This window comes from Leptinotarsa decemlineata, unplaced genomic scaffold (genome assembly GCF_025532065.1).
Source record: "Leptinotarsa decemlineata unplaced genomic scaffold, Ldec_3_MD MMD2_tig00026299_RagTag_RagTag, whole genome shotgun sequence".
In the NCBI taxonomy this organism is placed as follows: domain Eukaryota; kingdom Metazoa; phylum Arthropoda; class Insecta; order Coleoptera; family Chrysomelidae; genus Leptinotarsa; species Leptinotarsa decemlineata.
The window spans coordinates 7147541-7175151 of record NW_027412676.1 but is presented as its reverse complement, the minus strand read 5'-3'; the positions used below and the strand labels follow the sequence as shown (position 1 = coordinate 7175151).

General features: G+C 41.8%; 1 protein-coding gene across 1 annotated transcript; it reads right to left on the bottom strand.

The window, feature by feature from the left end:
* Positions 1–42: 42 nt before the first annotated feature.
* Positions 43–27611, bottom strand: LOC111505380 (uncharacterized). Its single transcript, XM_074180797.1, has 10 exons — positions 27111–27611; positions 24546–25107; positions 23748–24448; positions 19656–23692; positions 17684–19597; positions 15920–17565; positions 11838–15865; positions 10060–11780; positions 975–10002; positions 43–190 (listed from the first exon to the last, which is right to left on the bottom strand). Exons 5-6 carry the CDS (start codon positions 18390–18392, stop codon positions 17561–17563), a joined length of 714 nt encoding a protein of 237 aa, XP_074036898.1. The 5' UTR covers positions 18393–19597; positions 19656–23692; positions 23748–24448; positions 24546–25107; positions 27111–27611; the 3' UTR covers positions 43–190; positions 975–10002; positions 10060–11780; positions 11838–15865; positions 15920–17560.

The following is a 27611-nucleotide window of genomic DNA, read 5'->3' as shown; positions in this document are numbered from 1 at the left end:
TTCATGATGGAACTAATTGGTAGTGTGAAATGAAAACACAAAGACAGTTGAAAAATTTATATTATGTAGGTAACAAAATAAAAATCAATATGATGATGAAATTTGGTGTCACATATTTGAATTAAAAACAAAAAATATTTGAGAAATTACCAGAACTATTTGGCTGCCAAACTGCATTCTGTTGTTCAATCTGCAATTCAAAGAATGTATAAGAAATCAATTTTTAAATAACAAAAATATAATTGTTAAGTCTCTTATGTACAACCACTTATGAGTTTTTAGCAGAAATAGAGATCCAATTAAATTAAACCATTTTTAATCACAAGAGTGGTATGAAGCAATGAGCAAACATTACCCTGATATAACATTCCTAGGAACTTCATTACTTCTGTTTTTAAGGAGATTTTCAATTAGATTTTCATCAAATACTTCTGACAGTCTTCAAATAGTTTTATAACAATTGGGAGTCGGTATTTTGCATCTCTTTTTAAATCGTTATTAGTAAATTAGAGCAAATTTATAGCAATACAAAGAACACGATATAATCAGACTGAAGAGCATTAAATTTATTTGATTGACAATGTCATACCCTTCAATTAGAGTGAAATATTCGAATTCACAATTAAAATCGCTGTTGAAATAAAGTACCACCCCCGAATGCACTTGACGTGTTTTTATATACTAGGATTATTTCAATTCAGACATTCATAGTTTAGTGGGTTGAGGAAAAGAAACCAGATATTCAAATCCTAGCTGCAGCATTGAGGAAAGTAAAGAGAGAAAAATTAAAACAATATCAGTACCACATAACAATACACGTTTAGTGTTTCAGTGAATTGCAAAACATTTTCTGACTAAACAGCCCGTGAAAATTAAATTAATACTTTTAGGTTGGCTTGGGTAAAAAATTAATAGTTATGCATCCAAAATAATAAATCAAACATTACTGAGAATTACGTAACATAAATACTCACTTGATGTACGATTTGACAAAATCCATCCTTATGATCGATCTCAATACTTCATATCGAAATTGACAATCATCAATATGGGCAAAATTGTCACAATTGAAATCGATCTCCCCCTTGGAATTCATACAATATGAAAGAGTTAGAATCTTCATATTGGAACTCAAACGCCAATTCGTTAAGTAGTTTTTTATTTCATCACAAGCATATCTATGTGAATTGTATTAGAAATAAAAAAGCCCTGCTAAAATAAAAATCAATGAATGCGTCACCGCTCCTCGAGCCAGAATTCACACTGTACCATAATAACTGAAATTTGCCGCCATCTGTGAAAGCTAAGTCGGTCCTATGAATCTGAAATCCTCCACCAATTATTGATGCCAAAGTCAACTAACGTCCCATGGAACCGGAATTCGCCGTCATTTCGTGGAGCCATAATCCACTACTGTACCAATGGAGTCAGAACCCAAAACTGCCGACGTTCATGTTAATCGAAACCCGCCACTGTACCTGGAATCCAAAACCCCACCGCCGTCCGTGGTAGCCAAAAAGCCCATCACTGTACACGTAGGATCCGAAACCACCGCCGTCCGTGAGAGTTGAAACCCGCCGCCGTTCATGAAAGTTAAAACCTGCCGCCGTCCATGAAAGTTGGAACCCGCCGCAGTCCATGAAAGTTGAAACCCGCCGCCGTCCATGGAAGTTGAAACCCGCCGCCGTCCATGGAAGTTGAAACCCGCCGCCGTTCATGAAAGTTGAAACCCGCCGCCGTCCATGGAAGTTGAAACCCGCCGCCGTCCATGGAAGTTGAAACCCGCCGCCGTCCATGGAAGTTGAAACCCGCCGCCGTTCATGAAAGTTGAAACCCGCCGCCCTCCATGAAAGTTGAAACCCGCCGCCGTCCATGGAAATTGAATCCCGCCGCCGTCCATGGAAGCCAAAGCACGCCGTCATCCATGAAAGCCAAAGCCCGCCGTCGTCCATGGAAGCCAAAGCCCGCCGTCGTCCATGGAAGCCAAAGCTCGCCGTCGTCCATGGAAGCCAAAGCCCGCCGCCGTTTATGGAAGCCGAAATCCGCCGCCGTCCACGGGTGTCGAGACCCGCCGCCGTCCATGGGAATCGAGACCCGCCGCCGTCCATGGGAGTCGAGACCCGCCGCCGTCCATGGGAGTCGAGACCCGCCGCCGTCCATGGGAGTCCAGACCCGCCGCCGTCCATGGGAGTCGAGACCCGCCGCCGTCCATGGGAGTCGAGACCCGCCGCCGTCCATGGGAGTCCAGACCCGCCGCCGTCCATGGGAGTCGAGACCCGCCGCCGTCCATGGGAGTCGAGACCCGCCGCCGTCCATGGGAGTTGATACCCGCCGCCGTCCATGGGAGTTGATACCCGCCGCCGTCCATGGGAGTCAAAACCCGCCGCCGTTTATGGGAGTCGAAAACCGCTGTTCACGGGAATGGAAACTTGTCGCCGTCCATGGGAGCCGAAAACCGCCGCCGTCCATGGGAGCCAAAACCCGCCGCCGTCCATGGGAGCCAAAACCCGCCGCCGCCCCTAGGAGCCAAAACCCGCCGCAGTCCTTGGGAGCCAAAACCCGCCGCAGTCCTTGGGAGCCAAAACCCGCAGCCGTCCTTGGAAGTCCAAACCCGCCACAGTCCATTACAATCGATATCCATCGCCGTCCAGGGGAGCCAAAACCCGCCACCGTCCAAGGGAGCCAAAACTCACCGCCACCCATGGGAGCCGTTATCTACCAAATCCAATGGAAGCTAAAGTTGGCCATGATTTCATGGAGCTAAAATCTGACGTGGTTCCTAAGTTGAAATCCGCTGTCAATCCATTAAGCCAAGTTCACCCTTGTCCCATGAAAGCAAAGCCTGCTCGTGAAACCAAAACCTGCCACCGTCACTGATGTCATTGGATACAAACTCCGCCGCCATCAATGCAGTCAAAATCCGTCGCTGTACTGTGGGAGCCAGCATGTTCCGACGTTCTATAGAAGCTACCATAAAACAGAAGTCATCTATGCCCTGGAGCCAAAATCAGCTTACATTCCGTGGAAACCAAAATCCATCGCTGCCCCTAAAGCCAAAATATGCCGCCGTCCGTACAGCCAAAATTCGCCACTGATTGTGGGAGCCAATATTTGCCTACGTCCTATGGAAGCTGAAGTCAGTCGTGATCTCGTGGAGCTAATGTAGTCCCAACTTTGAAATCTGCCAATCCAAGGAGTCAACATTCACTGCTGTTCCATGAAACCAAAATCCGCCTATTTCGTGTGGGACCAAAATCCGCCTATTTCGTGTGGGGCCGAAATCCGCTTATGTCACATGTAAGTGAAATTCGTCGCCGTCAGTGAAGCCATAATCCCTTGCCGCCAGTGGAGCCATAATCCGTCACTCAAAATCCGCCGACGTCCATGGAGCCAGCCAAAATATATCACTGTACCGTGGAAACCGATATCTTGCTCAAGTCCTATGGAAGCTAAATTTGATGGTGATCTCATGGAGGTAAAATCTTATGCAGTCGCATAAAGTTGAAATCCATAACGGTTCGTCGCCGTCTCATTAAACCCAAAGTTGCCATTCTGTGGAGCACAAATACGCCTCCGTCTCCATCTTGTACTCCCTCCTTTCCCAGATAGTATAAAAATCCTTAGTCGGCCTTGAAATCCCTCATGGAAGCATTGCTTCTAGCAGTTATCAGTCTGCATTTGCAGTATTTGACATTTCATAAAATCAAAATCATTGGTTTTCTCAATATGCACGACAGCTCTTAGAAACGAAGTTCAGAGTTGACAGTTGAAACAAATTTCTCATTGGAACCAAACATCATCAATGGGCCTACAAAGGAACTCCTTTCTGAACTGGAGTAGACATATCTTCAAAAATATTGTAAAAATGCTATTGTTGGTTCGGTCCCCAAAATTCATCTTTTTTAAATATAGTCTCCTGAAATGTGAGAAGAAGATAAATAATTTTCTTTAGATTTAACATTCTCCGTTGAACTCATATGTTTCAAGTTCAACAGACTAGCTGCTCCATGCCAAAACACAGTATGTGAAAATCGATAATTTGTCGAATAAACAAGAAAAAGACAAAAAAGGAGGAAATATTGTGACGAATAGACTAATGTGTTCAAACACGATATGTAAACATATTATTTCCATGTGTGTCACTATGTTTAGCATAGAACAGCTTAAGCTACAAGTTTAAATTATGTGCTCCATTTTAGAATTTATCACATATTTTTGAAATGACCTAGAGCCAGTTATTCCAAATGAAAGATAGTTTTTCATTAAAACTGTTTCAAAATATACTGGTATAGAACACAAAATTTAACAAGTGGCCTGAGGAAAATATATTCATTAAAATTTCAAAACAATAAAACACAACCAATTGCTGCCTTTGGATTCAATATCAATATTTATGGTTACGCCATCAGCATTAAATGCTTTCAGTCAAAACTAAAGTGTCTTCAAGCCGGAGACCTCCACCTGAGAACCTTTGCAGCCTTTGGAATTCAATTCAAATATCTCTGTGCCTTTGGGGTTGAAATCCATTTCCGCCTTTGGGGTTAAAATCTACCGCCGCCTTTGGGGTAAAATCCATCGCCGCCTTCGGGGTTGAAATCCATCGCCGCCTTCGGGTTCGAAATCCATCGCCGCCTTCAGGGTCGAAATCCATCGCTGCCATTGGAGTTGGAATCCATTGCTCTTTGGTGTTGAAATCTATCCATGCCTTTGGGGTTTGAATATATCTAAGCCTTAGGAGTTGAAATTCATCGCTGTTGCCAATGGTAATGAAATCCATCAATTCTTTTAGGATTAACATCTTTTGCTATCTTTTGAGGTTGAAATCTATCAATGCCTTTTAAGGGTGAAATTCCAATGCTGCTTTTGAAAGGGACTCTTATCGCTTTCTTGCCTAATACCTAAAAATCAAAGTAAAATCCTTCAACGATTCGTGGAAATGAAATTGACCTCTGGTCTATTCGTTTGAAAATCCAACTCTTCCTTTGTGGCTGATATCCATTGCTTCCTTTGGGGTTGAAATCAATTGCTGCTTTTGGAGTTGAAATATATTGCTACTTTTGGGGTCAACATTCATGACTGCCTTTGGGGTTGAACTATCACTGACTTTGGGGTTGCAATTCCATTGCTGCCTTTGGAGTCGAAATCTATAGCTTCTTTGGGGTTGCAATCCATCGCTGTCTTTGGGGTTGAAATACATCACTGGCGATTCGGGTTGAAACCCATCTCTATCGATGTCTCTTGGGTTGACATTCATCACTGCCTTTGGAGTTGAACTCCATCACCGACTTTGGGGTTGAAATCCATTGCTGCCTTTGGAGTTGAAATCCATATCTTTTTTGGGGTTGAAATCCATCGATGTCTTTGGGGTTGAAATCCATCACTGTCATTGGGGTTGAAATCCATCACTTTCTTTCGGGTTGAAATCCATCACTGTCTCTGGGGTTGAAATCCATCGCAGTCTTTCGTGTTGAAATTCATCTCTATTGGTCGCTTGGGTTGACATTCGTCACTGCCTTTGGGATTGAACTGCATCACTGACTTTCTGGTTGAAATCCATTGCTGTCTTTGGGGTTGAAATCCATCACTATCGATGTCTCTTGGGTTGACATTCATCACTGCCTTTGGGATTGAACTCTATCACTGCCTTTGGGGTTGAACTCCATCACTGACTTTGGGGTTGAAATCCACTGCCGCCTTTGTGGTTGAAATCCATCGCCGCCTTTGTGGTTGAAATCCATCGCTGCCATTGAGGTTGAAATCCATGGCTGCCTTTGGAGTTGAAATCCATCGCCACCTTCGTAGTCGAAATCCACCACCGCCTTTGGGGTTAAAATCCACCGCCGCCTTTGGGGTAAAATCCACCGCCGCCTTTGGGGTAAAATCCACCGCCGCCTTTGGGGTAAAATCCACCGCCGCCTTTGGGGTTGAAATCCATCGCCGCCTTCGGGTTCAAAATCCATCGCCGCCTTCGGGGTCGAAATCCATCACTGCCTTCGGAGTCGAAATCCATCGCTGTCTTGAGGGTCGAAATCCATCGCTGCCATTGGAGTGGAAATCCATTGCTCTTTGGTGTTGAAATCTATCCATACCTTTGGGGTTTGAATATATCTCCGCCTTAGGAATTGAAATTCATCGCTACCTTCGGGGTCTAATGCCAACGCCGCTCTTGGGGTTGAAATTCATCGCTGCCATCCATTGCGCTTTGGTGTTGAAATTCATCCATGCCTTTGGGGTTTGAATATATCTCCGCCTTAGGAGTTGAAATTCATCGCTGTTGCCGATGGTAATGAAATCCATCAATTCTTTTAGGATTAACATCTTTTGCTATCTTTTGAGGTTGAAATCTATCAATGCCTTTTAAGGGTGAAATTCCAATGCTGCTTTTGAAAGGGACTCTATCGCTTTCTTGCCTAGTACCTAAAAATCAAAGAAAAATCCTTCAACGTTTCGTGGAAATGAAATTGACCTCTGGCCTATTCGTTTGAAAATCCAACTCTTCCTTTGTGGCTGATATCCATTGCTTCGTTTGGGGTTGAAATCAATTGCTGCTTTTGGAGTTGAAATATATTGCTGCTTTTGGGGTCAACATTCATGACTGCCTTTGGGGTTGAACTATCACTGACTTTGGGGTTGCAATTCCATTGCTGCCTTTGGGGTTGAAATACATCACTGGCAATTCGGGTTGAAACCCATCTCTATCGATGTCTCTTGGGTTGACATTCATCACTGCCTTTGGAGTTGAACTCCATCACCGACTTTGGGGTTGAAATCCATTGCTGCCTTTGGAGTTGAAATCCATATTTTTTTTGGGGTTGAAATCCATCGATGTCTTTGGGGTTGAAATCCATCACTGTCATTGGGGTTAAAATCCACCACTTTCTTTCGGGTTGAAATCCATCACTGTCTCTGGGGTTGAAATCCATCACTATCGATGTCTCTTGGGTTGACATTCATCACTGCCTTTGGGATTGAACTCTATCACTGCCTTTGGGGTTGAACTCCATCACTGACTTTGGGGTTGAAATCCACTGCCGCCATTGAGGTTGAAATCCATCGCCGCCTTTGTGGTTGAAATCCATCGCTGCCATTGAGGTTGAAATCCATCGCTGCCATTGAGGTTGAAATCCATGGCTGCCTTTGGAGTGGAAATCCATCGCCACCTTCGTAGTCGAAATCCACCACCGCCTTTGGGGTTAAAATCCACCGCCGCCTTTGTGGTAAAATCCACCGCCGCCTTTGGGGTTGAAATCCATCGCCGCCTTCGGGTTCAAAATCCATCGCCGCCTTCGGGGTCGAAATCCATCGCTGCCTTCGATCCATCCCTGCCTTGGGAGTCGAAATCCATCGCTGTCTTGAGGGTCGAAATCCATCGCTGTTTTGAGGGTCGAAATCCATCGCTGCCATTGGAGTGGAAATCCATTGCTCTTTGGTGTTGAAATCTATCCATACCTTTGGGGTTTGAATATATCTCCGCCTTAGGAATTGAAATTCATCGCTACCTTCGGGGTCTAATGCCAACGCCGCTCTTGGGGTTGAAATTCATCGCTGCCATCCATTGCTCTTTCGTGTTGAAATCTATCCATGCCTTTGGGGTTTGAATATATCTCCGCCTTAGGAGTTGAAATTCATCGCTGTTGCCGATGGTAATGAAATCCATCAATTCTTTTAGGATTAACATCTTTTGCTATCTTTTGAGGTTGAAATCTATCAATGCCTTTTAAGGGTGAAATTCCAATGCTGCTTTTGAAAGGGACTCTATCGCTTTCTTGCCTAGTACCTAAAAATCAAAGTAAAATCCTTCAACGTTTCGTGGAAATGAAATTGACCTCTGGCCTATTCGTTTGAAAATCCAACTCTTCCTTTGTGGCTGATATCCATTGCTTCCTTTGGGGTTGAAATCAATTGCTGCTTTTGGAGTTGAAATATATTGCTACTTTTGGGGTCAACATTCATGACTGCCTTTGGGGTTGAACTATCACTGACTTTGGGGTTGCAATTCCATTGCTGCCTTTGGAGTCGAAATCCATAGCTTCTTTGGGGTTGCAATCCATCGCTGTCTTTGGGGTTGAAATACATCACTGGCAATTCGGGTTGAAACCCATCTCTATCGATGTCTCTTGGGTTGACATTCATCACTGCCTTTGGGGTTGAACTCCATCACCGACTTTGGGGTTGAAATCCATTGCTGCCTTTGGAGTTGAAATCCATATTTTTTTTGGGGTTGAAATCCATCGATGTCTTTGGGGTTGAAATTCATCACTGTCATTGGGGTTGAAATCCATCACTTTCTTTCGGGTTGAAATCCATCACTGTCTCTGGGGTTGAATTCCATCGCAGTCTTTCGTATTGAAATTCATCTCTATTGGTCGTTTGGGTTGACATTCGTCACTGCCTTTGGGATTGAACTGCATCACTGACTTTCTGGTTGAAATCCATTGCTGCCTTTGGGGTTGAAATCCATCACTATCGATGTCTCTTGGGTTGACATTCATCACTGCCTTTGGGGTTGAACTCCATCACTGACTTTGGGGTTGAAATCCATTGCTGCCTTTGGAGTCGAAATCCATAGCTTCTTTGGGGTTGAAATCCATCGCTTTTTTTCAGGTTGAAATCCATCTCTATAAGCTGTCTTTAGGGTTGCCATTCATTACTGCCTTTGGGGTTAAACTCCATCACTGTCTTTGGGGTTGAAATCCATTGATGCCTTTGCGAGTCAAAATCCATATCTTCTTTGGAGTTGAAATCCATCTATGTCTTTGGGGTTGAAAACCATCGCTGTCTTTCGGGTTGAAATCCATCTCTATTGCTGTTTTTTGGGTTGACATTCGGCACTGCCTTTGGGATCGAACTCCATCACTGACTATGGGGTTGAAACCCATTGCTGCCTTTGGAGTGCAAATCCATTACTGTCTTTGGAGTCGAAATTCATAGCTTCTTTGGGGTTGAAATCCATTGCTGTCCTTGGGGTTGAAATCCATTAATGCCTTTGGGGTTGAACTCCATCTGTGCCATTGGAGTTGAAATTCATTGCCGCTTCTGGTGTTGAAATCAATCAGTGCATTTAGGGTTGAAATTTGGAGTTTGAATCCATCACTATCTTTGGGGTTGAAATCTTTCGAGCCTCAAAACCTGCTTATGTAATGCCTTTGGGATTGAAATCCTTAAAGGCCTTTGGTGTTGGAATCCCAAAATACCTTTGGGGTTGAAGTCCATCGCTGCTATTGAGGTTAAAATCCATTGATGCCATTGGCGTCTTGAAATTCACCAGTGCCTTTGGGGTTGAAATTCCAAAGTTGTCTGAGGTTGTAATTCAGAGCTGCCTTTGGGTTTTTGATACTATTGCTGTCTTTGGGATTGAAATCCTTGAGCCTGAAAACCTACTTTTGTAATTGAATCTAATGATTCCTTTTGAGTTAAAATTAATCGCTGCCTTGGACCTAAAAATCTAGAACTGAAATCCATTGCTTGGGAGTAGACATCGATCTTTGTCCAAGGAGTTGGAATCCATAATTCATTCTTTGGGATTGAAATGTCTGCCTTTGGAGTTGGTTTCAAACATTGCTGCCTTTGAATCTGAAGCCCTCTACTTCTGGAGTCTATATCCATCTTTGACTTTGGACCTGCTAAGCTGAAACCTGGAACCTGAAATCCATCTTGTCTTTGGGAATAAAATTGACTCCTGTCCTTGGGGTTGAAATCCATCACTGCCTTCGGGGTTGAAATCCATCCCTGCCAGTGAGGTTGAAATGCATATTTGCAATTGAAATTTGGAGAAGAAAACCATGGCCATGAGGCTGAAATATATCGCTAACACCATTCGTTTACATTCCAATCCAAGTAAATATAATCTTCAAGTGTAAGTGAATTTTATCACTGCAGTTGGAGTTAAGATCTATTAAAACCCATGGTTGCTAGTGCCACTATAATTCTGAATCCCAAATCCATTGATTCCAAATTTATTATCACTTTTGGAAAAAGGTACCTTTGGCAGAATACATCACTCTGCAAATAAAAGTCAATAATCAATCACAGTATCTTGAAAAAGTGCATAAAACTTACCTAAATGATCTTCACAAGACACCAAATCCCAAACACAACGTATTGTACCTATTGTATCTTCCTTTGAAGTTGGAATCTTCTTGTCATTGAAGTCGTTGGAGTTGAAATCCATTTCTGCCTTTGGGGTCAAAATCCATCTCCACCTTTTGGATTGAATGAAATTCATCACTGCCTTTGTAGTGAGGTCCATTTTCTTTGGACTAGAACACCGTAATCCATCATTGGCTTTGGGGCTTTAATCTGTCTTCCTTTATGATTTGAATGAATCGATGCCTTTGATTTTGAACCTTTGGACCAGAAAGTAGGGACCAGAAATTTATTGTTACCTTGGGGTTGAAATCCACTGATGCTTTTGAACCTGACAATCTGCATCCGAGATCTATTGCTGTCTTTGAGATTCATTTCCATCTCTTCCTTGTAATTGGGATCCATGCCTGTCTAAATCCATATCTGCCTTCGAAGTTGAAATCCATATCCACTTTGGGGCCTGAATCTCTCTACCTACCGGTATGAAATCCATTTCAGCCTTTGGGGTTAAAAATCCATCACTGCTTTAGGAGTTTGACAACCCGGACATCTGAAATCCACTGCTGCCTTTTGGGTTTGAATCAATCTCTGCCTTAAGTAAAAATCCATCTCCAACTTTAGGGTAAGCTCCATCTTCTTTGATATCTGAATCCACTGTTGGCTTTAAGTATTGAATTCCACTTTTTGGATTTGAAACCTCTGCGGTTAAACTCCATCTGTCTTTGGTAGTGAAAATTTGGATTTGAAATTCATTATGATTGAAATTAAATGCCTTCTTTGGGGTACAAGTCCATCTCTGCCTTTGGAGTTGGAATCCATCTCTGTCGTTGGGATTAGAATCCATCTCTGCCTTTGAAGTTTAAATACATACATGTCTTAGGGATTAAAATCCATATCTGCTTTTGGGTTTGGAATTGGGTAGGGTCTATCATCCTTGGACTAGAATACCCAAATTCATCGGTGGCATTGAGGCTCGAATCTGTCTACCCTTTTGATTTGAATACATCAATGCTTTTGGAGTTCAACTCCATCTCTGTCTTTGTGCCAGAAAATAAAGTCCAGAAATTTATTGCAGCTTTCAGGGTTAAAACCAATTGGGGTTGAAATCCACTGCCTTCAGAGATTTAATCCATTGAATTCCTTGAATTTTGAATCACATGTTGGCTTCTACCGTAAAAACTAGACCTGAGATCCATTGCTGCCTTTGGATTTCAAATCGATCTCTCACTTTGAGGTTGGAATCCTTCTCTGCCATCAAAGTTGGAATCCATCGCCGCCTTCAAATTAAAAAATTCTTCGCTGCCTTTGGGGTTGAAATGCATCTCTATTGTGGTTGAAGTCCACCGCGTAATTAGGGTTGATATCCATTGCCGCCTTTGCAGTTGAAAATCCATCCTTAGAGGCTGAAAACCTGCTCATGGATTTGAATCTAGCGCTTCATTTTGGGTTCGAAGTCTTTGTTGCCTTGTACCCTGAATATATGGAACCGATATCCCCACTCTCTTTTGAAATGGAATTGAACTCTGTCCTTGGGTATTAAATGCATTGCTGCCTTTGGAGTTTTGAATCCGTCACTGCCCTTGGAGTTTTGAACCCACAGTTGCTGTTGCCGATATAATTCTGATTTTCAATTCCACTGATTCCAAATTCATCATCACTTTTGGAAACAGCTAGCATTGACAGAATACATGACTCTGAAAGTAAAACGCAACAATCACTCACAGTGTCTTGAATTAGTGCATAAAAATTACCTAAATAATCCCCACGAGACTCTACTCTCATCAAACAAAACTCATCACCTTTTGAACCTCCCTTTGAGGTTGGAATCCATCTGTCTTTGGCATAGAATGTTTTTCCGCCTTGGTTGGAATCCATTTCGTTGGAATCTATATCTGTCATTGTAGTTTAAATTCATCTCTGATCTCTGTCCTTGAAGTTGAAATCTATCTCTGCTTTAGGGGTTGGAATCCATCTGTGTCGTTGGATTTGAATTCATCTCTGTCGATGGAGTTGAAATCCATCTCTGACGAAGTTGAAATCCATCTCTGCCCTTGAGGTTGGAATCCATCTCTGCCCTTGGAGTTGGAATCCATCTCTGCCCTTGGAGTTGGAATCCATATCTGTCCTCGGGGTTAGAAGCCATCTCTGCCTTTGGAGTTTTAAATTCATCTCTGCCTTTATACCAGAAAATATGGGTTGAAATCAATTGGTGACTTTTGGGTTGAAATCCATTTTATGAGGTTGGATCCATCGTCGCCTTTGGAGTTGAAATTCATCGCTGCCTTTGGAGGAAAATAATCCTTTGCTGCTTTTATGAGTTACTCCTTTTTTTTTGGAGTTGAAAATTATGAATACTCTGACCCTTTATTTGATGAAAAAAAAATAGTACTTTCCATGATAATGATTATAAAACTTTCACGTTAGCTTGATCAGTTACTGATAGAGTTACTGTGTAGCGAAGCGCCATTTTAATAAAATCAATTGTGAAAATTCTTAAAATTATCATGAATAGTATTTAGGGTTTCAGTTAGACCAAGAAATTTGGAACTGAAACCCTTCGCGGCCTTTTGCAATTGACCTCTGGCCTTAGGGTTTGAAGATTCAATGGAGTTAAAATCCATCGCTGCTGTTCTTTGGAGTCGAAATCCATCGTAGTTTTTGGGGTTGACATCCATCGCCGCTTTTGGAGTTGAAATCCATTGTTGCCTGTTAGATCGAAATCCACCGCCGCCTTTGTGGTTGAAATCCACTGCCGCCTTTGTGGTTGAAATCCACTGCCGTCTTTGTGGTTGAAATCCATCGCCGCCTTTGTGGTTGAAATCCATCTATGCCATTGAGGTTGAAATCCATGGCTGCCTTTGGAGTCGAAATCCATTGCCACCTTCGTAGTCGAAATCCACCACCGCCTTTGGGGTTAAAATCCACCACCGCCTTTGGGGTAAAATCCACCGCCGCCTTTGGGGTTGAAATCCATCGCCGCCTTCGGGTTCAAAATCCATCGCCGCCTTCGGGGTCGAAATCCATCGCTGCCTTCGGGGTCGAAATCCATCGCTGCCTTCGGGGTCGAAATCCATCGCTGCCTTCGGGGTCGAAATCCATCGCTGTCTTGAGGGTCGAAATCCATCGCTGCCATTGGAGTAAAAATCCATTGCTCTTTGGTGTTGAAATCTATCCATACCTTTGGGGTTTGAATATATCTCCGCCTTAGGAGTTGAAATTCATCGCTACCTTCGGGGTCTAATGCCAACGCCGCTCTTGGGGTTGAAATTCATCGCTGCCATCCATTGCGCTTTGGTGTTGAAATTCATCCATGCCTTGGGGGTTTGGATCCATCGCCGTCTTTGAAGTTGAAATCATCTAGCCTGAAAACCTGCTTATGTAATTGAAACTTACGCTTCCTTCTGAAGTCAAATTCATCAATGTCTTGTAGCCAGAGAATCTGAAACTGATATCTCCACTGTCTTTCGCTATGAAATTGACGTCTGTCCTTGGGTTTTATATGCATTGCTGCCTGTGGTGTAGAAACCCTAAAATGTCTTTGATGTTGAAATCCATGTCTTCGGTGTTGAAATTCATCTATGCCTTTGTGATTGGATATCGAATGCCTTTGGGGTTGAAATCCTTGAGTCTGAAAACCCACTTTTGCAAATGAATCTTCTGGGGTTTGAATCCATCGCTGCTTTGGGGTTGAAATCCTAAAATGCCTTCGGGATTAAAATCCATCGCTGCCTTTGAGTTTTGAATCCCTTGCTGCTTTTGGAGTTTTGGATCTATTGGTTCCTTTGGAGCTCAATTTCTTCACTGTCTTGGACCCTGAAAACCGGAAATGAAATCCCCATTGTCTTTCAAAATGAAATTGACCTCTCTCTTCGGGGTACAAATCCATCACTGCCATTGGAAATGAAGTCCTGAAATGTCTTTGGGATTGAAATCCACCGCCGCCTCTGGTGTTGAGATCCATCGCCACCTTCGGGGTTGAAGTACATTCCCGCCTTCGGGGTCGAAATCCATCGCTGCCATTGGGGTTGAAATCCATTGCTCTTTGGTGTTGAAATCTATCCATGCCTTTGGGGTTTGAATATATCGCCGGTTTTGGAGTTGAAATTCATCATTGCCTTTGTGGTCTAAATCCATCGGCGCCTTTGGGGTCGAAATCCATCGCTGTCATTGTGGTTGAAATCCATTGCTCTTTGGTGTTGAAATCCATCCATGCCTTGGGGGTTTGGATCCATCACCGTCTTTGAAGTTGAAATCTTCTAGCCTGCTTATGTAATTGAATCTTACGCTTCCTTCAGGGATCAAATTTATCAATGTCTTGTAGCCAGAGAATCTGAAACTGATATCTCCATTGTCTCTGGCAATGAAATTGACCTCTGTCCATGGGTTTTATATCCATCGCGGCCTGTGGTGTAGAAACCCTAAAATGTATTTGAGGTTGAAATCCATCACTGTCTTTGGTATTGAAATTCATCTACGCCTTTGTGGTTGAACTTCGAATGCCTTTGGTGTTGAAATCCTTGAGCCTGAAAACCCACTATTGGAAATGAATCTCCTGAGGTTTGAATCCATCGCTGCTTTGGGGTTGAAATCCTAAAATGCCTTTGGGATTGAAATACATCGCTGCCTTTGAAGTTTTGATTCCCTTGCTGCTTTTGGAGTTTTGGATCTATTGGTTCCTTTGGGGTTCAATTTAACCGCTGTCTAGGACCCTGAAAACCGGAACTGAAATTCCCACTGTCTTTCAAAATGAAATTGACCTTTATCTTCGGGGTTTAAATCCATCACTGCCTTTGGGATTGAAATCCATCACTGCCTTTGGGATTGAAATCCTAAAATGCCCTTGGGATTGAAATCCACCGCTGCCTATGGAGTCGAAATCCATCGTAGTTTTTGGGGTTGAAATCCATCGCCACCTTCGGGGTTGAAATCCATCGCTGCCATTGGGGTTGAAATCCATTGCTCTTTGGTGTTGAAAATATATCGCCGCCTTTGGGATTGAAATTCATCGCTGCCTTCGAAATTGAAATCCATCTCTGTCGAAGTTGAAATCCAGCTCTGCCATTGGTTTTGGAATCCATCTCTGCCTTAGGAGTTGAAACCCATCTCTGCTTTTGGGATTCAAATCCACTGTTTGGGGCGAGGTCTATCGTCCTTGGACTAGAATACCCAAATTCATTGGTGACTTTGAGGCTTAAATCTGTCTAACTTTTTAATTTCAATACATCGATGCCTTTGGGGTTTGAATCCTATGCCTTCAAGGTTGGAATCCATTGTCGCCTTTGGAGTCGAAATTCATCGCTATCTTTGAGGTTGACATCTATCACTGCCATTAGAGGAAAATAATTATTTGCTGCTTTTATGAGCTACTCTTTTCTTCAGGGTTGAAAATTATGAATACTCCGACCCTTTATTTGATGAAAATAATAATACTTTCCATGATAACGATTATAACATTTTCACGTTGGCTTCATCAGTTAATTGTACCAATAAATGACAAGAGCTACCGTGTAGCGAAGCTCATTTTTATTAAAATTTATTGTGAAAATTCTTATAATTATCATGGATAGTATTTGGGGTTTCAGTTATCGCTGCTCGGACCCAGAAATCTGGAACTGAAACCCTTCGCAGCCTTTTGAAATTGACTTGTGGCCTTAGGGTTTGAAGATTCAATGAAGTTAAAATTCATCGCTGCTGTTGATGTTGAAACCATCGCTGCATGTTATTGGGATTGAAAACCATCGTTAAAATCCATCAATGCCGTTGACCAAAAAATCTGGAACTGAAATATTTTGCCTACATTCGGAAATGAAATTGATCTCTGATCCGTTGCTACCTTTGGAGTTGAAATCCATGACAGTTTTTGGGATTGAAATCCAACGTTGCCTTTGGAGTCGAAATCCATCGTTGCCTTTGAGATCAAAATCCATCACCGCCTTTTTGGTTGAAATCCATCACTGCCATTGGGGGTGAAATCCATCGTTGTCATTGGGGTTGAAATCCACCGCCGCCTTTGGGGTTGAAATTCATCGCCGCTTTTGGGATCAAAATCCATCACCGCCATTGGGGTTGAAATCCATTGATCGTTGGTAATGAAATCCATCCATGCCTTAGGGGTTTTATAATATCGCCGCCTTTGGGGTTGAAATCCATCGCCGCCTTTGGAGTTGAAATCCTCTAGGCTGAAAACCTGCTTATGTAACTGAATCTCATACTTCCTTCTGGGGTCAAATTCATCAATGTCTAGTAGCTTGGGAATCTGAAACTGATATCCCTACTGTCTTTCGCAATGAAATTCACCTCTGTCATTGGGTTTTATATACATTGCTGTCTTTAGTGTAGAAATGCTTAAATGTCTTTGGGGTTGAAATTCTATTCTGCCTTGGAGGTTGAAATCCTGGAAACCCACTCTTGGAAACGAATCTCCTTGGCGTTTGAATCCATCGCTGCTTTGAGGTTCAAATCCTAAAATGCCTTTTGGATTGAAATCCATCGCTGCCTTTGGAGTTTTGGATCTATTGGTACCTTTGGGGCTCAATTTCATCGTCGTCTTGGACCCTGAAAACCGGATCTGAAAACCCCAGTGTCTTTCAAAATGAAATTGACCAATCTTTTCGGAGTTTAAATCCATCACTGCCTTTGGGGTTGAAATCCTAAAATGCCCTTGGGGTTCATCGCCGCCTTCGGGGTCGCAATCCATCGCTGCCTTCAGGGTCGAAATTCATCGCTGCCATTGGGGTTTGAAATCCATTGCTCTTTGGTGTTGAAATCTATACATGCTTTTGGGGTTTGAACATATCTCCGCCTATGGAGTTGAAATCCATCACTGCTATTGGGGGTCTAAATCCATCGCCGCCTTCGGGGTCGAAATCCATCGCTGCCTTAGGCGTCAAAATCCATCGCTGCCTTCAGGGTCCAAATTCATCACTGCCATTGGAGTTGAAATCCGTTGCTCTTTGGTGTTGAAATCTATCCATGCCTTCGGGATGGAAAGCCATCGCTGCCATTAGGGTTGAAATCCATTGCTCTTTGGTGTCCAACACAATCCATGCTATTGGGGTTTGAATATATCGCCACCTTTGGGGTTCAAATTCATCGCTGCCTGTGGGTTCGAAATTCATCGCCACCTTTGGGGTTGAATTCCATCGCTGCCTTCAGGGTCGCAATCCATCGCTGCCATTGAGGTTGAAATCCATTGCTCTTTTGTATTGAAATCTATCAATGCCTTCAGTGTCGAAATCCATGGTTGCCATTGGGGTAGAAATCCATTGCGCTTTGGTGTTGAAATCTATCCATGCCTTTGGGGTTTGAATATATCGCCGCCTTGGGAGTTGAAATTCATCGCTGCCTTCGGGGTCTAAATCCATCGCCGCTTTTGAGGTTGAAATTCATCGCTGCCATCCATTGCGCTTTGGTGTTGAAATTCATCCATGCCTTGGGGGTTTGGATCCATCGCAGTTTCTGAAGTTGAAATCATCTAGCCTGAAAACCTGCTTATGTAATTGAATCTTAAGCTTCCTTCTGAAGTCAAATTCATCAATGTCTTGTAGTCAGAGAATCTGAAACTGATATCTCCACTGTCTTTCGCTATGAAACTGACCTCTGTCCTTGGGTTTTATATGCATTGCTGCCTGTGGTGTAGAAACCCTAAAATGTCTTTGAGGTTGAAATCCGTGTCTTGTGATTGAATACCGAATGCCTTTGGGGTTGAAATCCTTGAACCTGAAAACCCACTCTTGCAAATGAATCTTCTGGGGTTTGAATCCATCGCTGCTTTGGGGTTGAATTCCTAAAATGCCTTTGCGATTGAAATCCATTGCTGCTTCTGGAGTTTTGGATCTATTGGTTCCTTTCGGGCTCAATTTCATCACTGTCTTGGATCCTGAAAACCTGAACTGTAATCCCCACTGTCTCTCTTCGGAGTTTAAATTCATCACTACCTTTGGAGTTGATATCCTAAAATGTCCTTGGGATTGAAATCCACCGCTGCCTATGGAGTTGAAATCCATCGCCGCCTCTGGTGTTGAGATCCATCGCCACCTTTGGGGTTGAAATCCATCGCCGCCTTCGGGGTCGAAATCCATCGGCTGCCATTGGGGTTGAAATTCATCACTGCCTTTGTGGTCTAAATCCATCACTGCCTTTGGTGTTGAAATCCATTGGCGCCTTTGGGGTTGAAATCCATCGCAGCCTTTGGGGTTGAAATCCATTGCCGCCCTTGGGAACGAAATCCATCGCTGCCATTGGGGTTGAAATCCATTGCTCTTTGGTGTTGAAATCCATCCATGCCTTGGGGGGTTTGGACCCATCGCCGCCTTTGAAGTTGAAATCTTCTAGTCTGCAAATCTGCTTATGTCATTGAATCTTACGCTTCCTTCTGGGGTCAAAATCATCAATGTCTTGTAGCGAGAGAATGTGAAACTGATATCTCCACTGTCTTTCGCAAAGAAATTGACCTCTGTCTTTGGGTTTTATATGCATCGTGACCTGTGGTGTAAAAACCCTAAAATGTCTTTGAGGTTCAAAATCCATCAAAACTATCACTGTCTTTGGTATTGAAATTCATCAATGCCTTTGTGTTTGAACTTTATATGCCTTTGGGGTTGAAATCCTTTAGCCTGAAAACCCACTCTTGGAAATGAATCTTCTGGGGTTTGATTCCATCGCTGCTTTGGAGTTTTGAATCCCTTGCTGCTTTTGGAGTTTTGGATCTATTGGTTCCTTTGGGACTCAATTTCTTCACTGTCTTGGACCCTGAAAACCGGAACTGAAATCCCCATTGTCTTTCAAAATGAAATTGACCTCTCTCTTCCGGGTTTAAATCCATCACTGCCATTGGAAATAAAATCCTAAAATGTCCTTGGGATTGAAATCCACCGCCGCCTCTGGTGTTGAGATTCATCGCCAGCTTTGGGGTTGAAGTACATCTCCGCCTTCAGGGTCGAAATCCATCGCTGTCATTGTGGTTGAATTCCATTGCTCTTTGGTGTTGAAATCCATCCATGCCTTGGGGGTTTGGATCCATCACCGTGTTTGAAGTTGAAATCTTCTAGCCTGAAAACCTGCTTATGTAATTGAATCTTACGCTTCCTTCTGGGGTCAAATTCATCAATGTCTTGTAGCCAGAGAATCTGAAACTGATATCTGCATTGTCTTTCGCAATGAAATTGACCTCTCTCTGTCCATGGGTTTTATATGCATTGCGGCCTGTGGTGAAGAAACCATAAAATGTATATGAGGTTGAAATCCATCACTGTCTTTGGTATTGAAATTCATCTATGCCTTTGTGGTTGAACTTCGAATGCCTTTGGAATTAAAATCCTTGAGCCTGAAAACCCACTCTTGAAAATTAATCTTCTGGGGTTTGAATCCATCGCTGCTTTGGGGTTGAAATCCTAAAATGCCTTTGGGATTGAAATACATCGCTGCCTTTGGAGTTTTGAATCCCTTGCTGCTTCTGGAGTTTTAGATCTATTGCTTCCTTTGGGGCTCAATTTAATCGCTGTCTAGGACCCTGAAAACCGGAACTGAAATTCCCACTGTCTTTCAAAATGAAATTGATCTCTACCTACGGGGTTTAAATCCATCACTGCCTTTGGGATTGAAATCCTAAAATGCCCTTGGGATTGAAATCCACCGCTGCCTATGGAGTCGAAATCCATCGCAGTTTTTGGGGTTGAAATCCATTGCTCTTTGGTGTTGAAAATATATCGCTGCCTTTGGGGTTCAAATTCATAGCTGCCTTTGGTGTCAAAATCCATCGCCGCCTTTGGGATTGAAATTCTTCGCTGCCGTTGAAATTGAAACCCATCTCTGTCGAAGCTGAAATCCATCTCTGCCCTTGGTTTTGGAATCCATCTCTGCCTTAGGAGTTGAAACCTATCTCTGCTTTTGAGATTCGAATCCACTGTTTGGGGCAAGGTCTATCGTCCTTGGACTAGAATACCCATATTCATCGGTAACTTTGAGGCTTAAATCCTGTCTACTTTTTTAATTTGAATACATCGATGCCTTTGGAGTTCAACTTCATATCTGCCTTTGTGTCAGAAAATATGGGGTGAAATCAATTGGTGACTTTTGGGTTGAAATCCATTTCTTGAGGTTGGAATATCTGCCTTTGGGGTTTGAATCCTATGCCTTCAAGGTTGGAATCCATTGTCGCCTTTGGAGTTGAAATTCATCGCTTTCTTTGAGGTTGACATCTATCACTGTCTTTAGAGAAAAATAATTATATGCTGCTTTTACGAGCTACTCTTTTCTTCAGGGTTGATAATTATGAATACTCTGACCCTTTATTTGATGAAAATTAATAATAGTTTCCATGATAACGATTGTAAAATTTTCACGTTAGGTTCATCAGTTACTGGTACCAGTAAATGACAAGAGCTACCATGTAGCAAAGCTCAATTTTCAATAAAATTTATTGTGAAAATTCTTATGATTATCATGGATAGTATTGGGGTTTCAGTTATCACTGCCTTGGACCAAGAAATCTGGAACTGAAACCCTTCGCAGCCTTTTGATATTGACCTCTGGCCTTAGGGTTTGAAGATTCAATGAAGTTGAAATGCATCGCTGCTGTTGAGGTTGAAACCATCGCTGCATGTCATTGGGATTGAAATCCATCGCCGCCTTTGTGGTTGAAATCCATCACTGCCATAGGGTTGAAATCTATCGCTGTCATTGGGGTTCAAATCCATTGCTGCCATTGGGGTTGAAACCCACCGCAGCCTTTGGGGTTGAAATCCACCGCCGCCTTTGGGGTTGAAATTCATCGCCGCTTTTGGGGTTGAAATCTATCGCTGCTGTTGGGGTTCAAATCCATTGTTTCCATTAGGGTTGAAATCCATTGCTCTGTGGTATTGAAATCCATCCATGCCTTGGGGGTTTTATGATATCGCCGCCTTTGGGGTTGATATTCATCGCTGTCTTTGGGGATGAAATCTATCCATACCTTTGGGGGGATTGAATCCATCGCCGCCTTCGAAGTTGAAATCCTCTAGGATGAAAACCTGCTTATGTAATTGAATCTCATACTTCCTTCTGGGGTCAAATTCATCAATGTCTAGTAGCCTGGGAATCTGAAACTGATGTCCCCACTGTCTTTCGCAATGAAATTGACCTCTGTCATTGAGTTTTATATGCATTGCTGCCTGTAGTGTAGAAATCCTTAAATGTCTTTGGGGTTGAAATTATATTCTGCCTTGGGGGTTGAAATCCTGGAGCCAGAAAACCCACTCTTGGAAATGAATCTCCTAGGCGTTTGAATCCATCGCTGCATTGGGGTTGAAATCCTAAAATGCCTTTTGTATTGAAATCCATCTTTGCTTTTGGAGTTTTGGATCTATTGGTGCCTTTGGGGCTCAATTTCATTGCTGTCTTGGACCCTGAAAAACGGATCTGAGAACCCGTGTCTTTCAAAATGAAATTGACCTCTCTCTTCGGAATTTAAATCCATCACTGCTTTTGGGGTTGAATTCCTAAAATGCCCTTGGGATTGAAATTCATCTCTGCCTTCGGAGTCGAAATCCACCGCTGCTTTTGGAGTCGAAATCCATGGCAATTTATGGGGTTGAAATCCATCGCAGTTTATGGGGTTGAAATCCATCGCCGCCTTTGGGGTCGAAATCCACCGCTGCCTTCGGGGTAAAATCCATCGCTGCCTTCAGGGTCGAAATTCATCGCTGCCATTGGGGTTGAAATCCATTGCTCTTTGGTGTTGATATCTATCCATGACTTTGGAGTTTGAATATATCTCCGCCTCTGGAGTTGAAATCCATCGCTGCTATTGGGGGTCTAAATCCATCGCCGCCTTCGGGGTCGAAATCCAACGCTGCCTTATGGGTCAAAATCCATCGCTGCCTTCAGGGTCGAAATCCATCGCTGCCATTGGGGTTGAAATCCGTTGCTCTTTGGTGTTGAAATCTATCCATGCCTTCGGGATGGAAATCCATCGCTGCCATTCGGGTTGAAACCCATTGCTCTTTGGTGTTTTGAACTCAATCCATGCTATTGGGGTTTGAATATATCGCCGCCTTTGTGGTTCAAATTCATCGCTGCCTTTGGGTTCGAAATTCATCGCCACCTTTGGGGTTGAATTCCATCGCTGCCTTCAAGGTCGAAATCCATCGCTGCCTTCAGGGTCGAAATCCATCGCTGCCTTTGGGGTTGAAATCTATTGCTCTTTGTTATTGAAATCTATCAATGCCTTCAGTGTCGAAATCCAGCACTGCCATTGGGGTTGAAATACATTGCGCTTTGGTGTTGAAATCTATCCATGCCTTTGGGGTTTGAATATATCGCCGCCTATGGAGTTGAAATCCATCGCTGCTATTGGGGGTCTAAATCCATCACCGCCTTCGGGGTCGAAATCCATCGCTGCGTTCGGGGTAAAATCCATCGCTGCCTTCAGGGTCGAAATCCATCGCTGCCATTGGGGTTGAAATTCATTGCTCTTTGGTGTTGAAATCTATCCATGCCTTTGGGGTTTGAAGATATCGCCGCCTATGGAGTTGAAATCCATCGCTGCGTTCGGGGTAAAATCCATCACCGCCTTCGGGGTCGAAATCCATCGCTGCCTTCAGGGTCGAAATCCATCGCTGCCTTCAGGGTCGAAATCCATCGCTGCCTTCAGGGTCGAAATCCATCGCTGCCATTGGGGTTGAAATTCATTGCTCTTTGGTGTTGAAATCTATCCATGCCTTTGGGGTTTGAAGATATCGCCGCCTATGGAGTTGAAATCCATCGCCGCCTTCGGGGTCGAAATCCATCGCCGCTTTCGGGGTCGAAATCCATCGCTGCCGTTGGGGTCGAAATCCATTGCTCTTTGATGTTGAAATCTATCCATGCCTTCAGGGTCAAAATTCATCGATGCTTTTGTGGTCGAAAGCCATCGCTGCTTTAGAGATTGAAATTCATCGCTGGCGGTGGAATTGAAATCCTCTGCTCTTTGGTATGGAAATCCATCCATGCTATTGGGGTTTGAACATATCGCCGCCTTTGGGGTTCAAATTCATCGCTGCCTTTGGGTTCGAAATTCATCGCCACCTTCGAGGTTGAATTCCATCGCTGCCTTCAGGGTCGAAATCCATCGCTGCCTTCAGGGTCGAAATCCATCGCTGCCTTCAGGGTCGAAATCCATCGCTGCCATTGGGGTTCAAATCCATTGCTCTTTGGTATTGAAATCTATCAATGCCTTCGGTGTCGAAGTCCATCGCTGCCATTGGAATTGAAATCCATTGGTCTTTGGGATTGAAATCCATTGCTCTTTGGTGTTGAAACCCATCCATGCCTTGGGGGTTTGAATCCATCGCAGTCTTTGAAGTTGAAATATTTTATCCTGAAAACCTACTTATGTAATTGAATCTCACGCTTCTTTCTGGGGTCAAATTCAATCTCTTGTAGCCTGCGAATCTGAAACTGATGTCTCCACCGTCTTCCGCAATCAAATTGACCTGTGCATGGGTTTATATGCATCGCTCGCTGCCTGTGGTGTAGAAATTCTAAAATATCTCTGGTGTTGAAATCCATCACTGTCTTTGGTGTTGAAATTCATCAACGCCTTTGGGGTTGAACTTCAAATCCGCCTTTGGGGTTGAAATCCTTAAGCCTGAAAACCCACTCTTGAAAATGAATTTAACGCTTTCTTCTTGATTTAAACTGACCTCTCTCCTTGTAGTTTGAATCCATCGCTGTCTTTGGGGTTGAAATCCCAAAATGCCTTTGGGATTTGAATCCCTTGCTGCCTTTGGAGCTTTGAATCTAATGGTCACTTTGAGGCTCGATTACATCGCTGTCTTGGACCCTGAAAACCGAAACTGAAACCCCCACTGTCTTTCAAAATGAAATTTGGGGTTTAAATCCATCGCTGCCTTTGGGGTTGAAATCCTAAAATGCCCTTTGGACTGAAATCCATCGCCATTTTTGTAGTTTTGAATCCATCCCTGCCTTTAAAGTTTGGATCTATTGCTTCCTTTGGGGCCTAAATTCATTGCTGTCTTGGATATGAAAATCAAGAACTGAAATCTATTGCTGTCTTTGGAGTTGAAATCGACCGTAGTCCTAGTAGTCCGTAGTCCTCATTTGTTTGTAGTTTTAGATTGAAATATCTGCTTTAGGATTGGTTGAAAAATATGGAAGCATCACATTCCAGTTTCAGAGTGATAAAACTGACAAGTTTATGCCACAGTTGAAATTAAAAAGTTACTCTTCAAAAAGAAGTTTCTGTTGCATGCCAATGTGTTTGGAGAAAAAAAATCGAAAGCAAATTTTGAAATTCATCTTCATATAGATGTTTCTAACAGTGCATTTGATCTTATGGACAATTGTCTTAAAACAAAAAATTCAACCGCACCCAGTTATTGTCCTGCAAGAAAATAAATTTCAAGTATTTTCTACTACATTTTGAGCAGAGTTACTAAGAAAATATATTCGAGTAACACTTTGGGAGGTTTTCACTTAACAGTTTATAAAACCGCAACACGTCACTATACAATAGCTTCCCGATGAAGCTATTGTATAGTGAAACACTTTGATTTTCATTGAACAGTTCACAAAACCGCAACACGGTCACTATACAACATCATAATGTAATATTTTACGTGATCTTCCGAGTTTTCGTTTTCGTCCACTTGCCTAAAGATTTTTTAATTACTTCCAATTTCAACTTCTTCAACATTCTTCTTCTTCATCAGTCGGTAGCCGGGCGGTTCGACGTGGGTGCTTTGTTCACTCACTCAATGGGTCAATGTGTGAGTCGATGGTTCAAGCCGCAGTCTGAACGCTCGATTTTTACTTGTTATCGTCCAATCCGTGTTATAAATCACACGTTAAAAGGTAAGACCTCGTTAGTCCTCAGCTCGCACAAGTTTCGACTTCTGAGGGCTGTCGTTCGTAGGGGTGCGATAGCTGGTTAACGGAAAACATATATTTTTAAACATCTTCAGAATACATACAATCATTCATTCATTATAGGGTCACTCATTTTATATATTTCAGTCAATAAAAAGTATTTAAATACAAATTCTGGAAGGAAAAAAAAAGGACAGATTTATTAATAAATTGAACATAAATATTCCATAATATTAAAAAATGCACAAATAGGAAAACTACTAATACACTAAAATACATTAACAGGCACAAAAAATCAGAAGATAAATTACATTACTAATGAAAAATATTCGGATGCAAATATTTCAAGTTGGAATATGTCATTCTTCTAAGGAAACGAAACACAGCATGTTACAAACACAAAAAATTAAGTACTTTTCAGAATGTCAACAAGCACATAAATGAAGACAACTTATCAAATTTATTTTACCAAAAACCTTATTTTAAACTTTGAAAACTGGCAAGATTATGTTAAGCTAAAAGTAAGTACAGACCGGCAGCAAACATAATATGGACCAAAAAGCTGGTGATAGAGTTAACCAAAATGTTAGAAGTTGCTCCCGCATTGTGAGACATAAAATTGCGGTGCGAGCTACCATCGTTCAAAAGTAAATCTGACATTAAGTTGTTGCCATAGCTTGTTCCATTGGTGAAAAACTTTCTCTGCCATCTTCTTTATAGTTTTCGGGCATGTGTAGCACTAGCACTAGTAGCAGTGTTCAGTTCCAATTTTACTTAGAAACTTACTTTGGTTTGGACAGGCAAGTGGTTTTGGTTTAGACGTGCAATACTTGAAAACATGTATCATCAGGATACAAATTACTTTGTCCAATGAATGTTACATTCATCAAAGTGTTGCCAACATTGTGTTGGCCGGTCTGCTCTTATCTTAAAATGTAATTTCTCAACATAGTTCTTATAGGCACATTACTTGTTTTTAAATTTCACATTAATAACATTCAACATAACAACAAAAATCATCTGTACAAAAAACTATTAATTTCGGGGTGCTTTTAGGTTAGTAGACTTAAAAGACAAACATCGAAAATAATATGATTTAATGCAAAGCTCAATACTACCCAGTGAAAGCCTAAATCCTAAGACAGAAAATATATGAAACACTCATATTTGAAATATGTATTACTTTCTGAGCAGTTGAAACTTGCTGTGAATTGCTTCACTAGAACTGTATCAACAATTAGTAGAACCAAGTATCAAACATTAGCAATTGCAAATTGAGAAAAGCATCAACAAAAGTATCACTATTTTGAAAGTATGGAAGAAAATAATGAAAAAAATAAATTTGTTAGTTCAAACACAAGACAAATGGGCTTTAGTACTATAAAAGTACATGCGTGACCTGGATCTGAAATTGTATATTTATGCTTAAAGTTTCTATAAAATCAAAAGTTTTTAATTAAATCTTTCATCAAAGACTATTTTCAAGAAGACTAAAACAAAATTGTATAAGTGATGCATTCTTATATGAAGCATAATATATGGTCAGAAAATGGCCATTGTTCATAAAATAGAAAATGAAAGTTTCCATACTGTACCACTGAATGAATATATTATATATATATATATATATATATATATAATATATATATATATATTATATATATATATATATATATATATATATATTATATATTATATATATATTATATATATAATATATATATTATAAATATAATATATATATTACAGATATAAAAATGCACAAAATCGCAAAGTGATAACACACCTTTCTTTAAAATTCAGAAATATGAAAATGTGTTTCAAAACAAAAAACTATTATACTCAAATGCATAATCCATATTGCTCAAATAGAAATTAAACAAACCATTAACCTACATATAAATGTGTGAATAACCCCGACACCTACAAACTTACAGTACGTGGATGCTACAATTTTTTTGTAGTAACAATACAGAATGCATGGTTGAACAATTCCTATTGGCTTCATTTGTGTTGAACAAAATCTAGCAAAGTTATTATAAATTGACAAACTTTAGAAGAAAAAAATGTGACAAAGAACAAAAATACTAACAATTGTGCAAATTCAATTGATGTGCCCAATTCATGATCGAAATCTGTAAAAAATTTGCATTTCTCCTGAAGGAAAATATGCATACCTGGCAGCAGATGGAATTCTGTTGGTCACCTTATAACACGAATTAGACGAACATCTTTACTCATGGTACATGGTAGAGTTGAAACGCCCAATCTCGATTGTCAAAATCATCAACTTGACGCCTACCACTTGACGTCAAATGTGAGAAAATTCAATTGGTGTGAACAATTCATGATCGAAATCTGGAAAAGATTTGTATTTCTCCTGAAGGAAAATGTGCATACCTGACAGCAGACGAGAGTTTTTCTTCAGAGGCATCAATATATGAGGGACAATATTGTAATTATCAAAACGAAAATCTGTAAAATTCTTGTGGTCATCTTAATACATGAATTAGACGAACCTCTTTACTCATAGTAGAGTTGACACGTCCAATCCCGTTTGTGAAAAGCATCAAGTTCACTGCGCCTACCACTTGAGGTCAGATGTGAGAAAATTCAATTGGTGTGAACAATTCATGATCGAAATCTGGAAAAAATTTGCATTTCTCCTGAAGGAAAAC

What these genes read in the sequence shown, in the direction of transcription:
- LOC111505380 (XM_074180797.1), bottom strand. Translation starts at nt 18,392, where the DNA reads ATGGGTCCAAACCCCCCAAGGCATGGATGGATTTCAACACCAAAGAGC.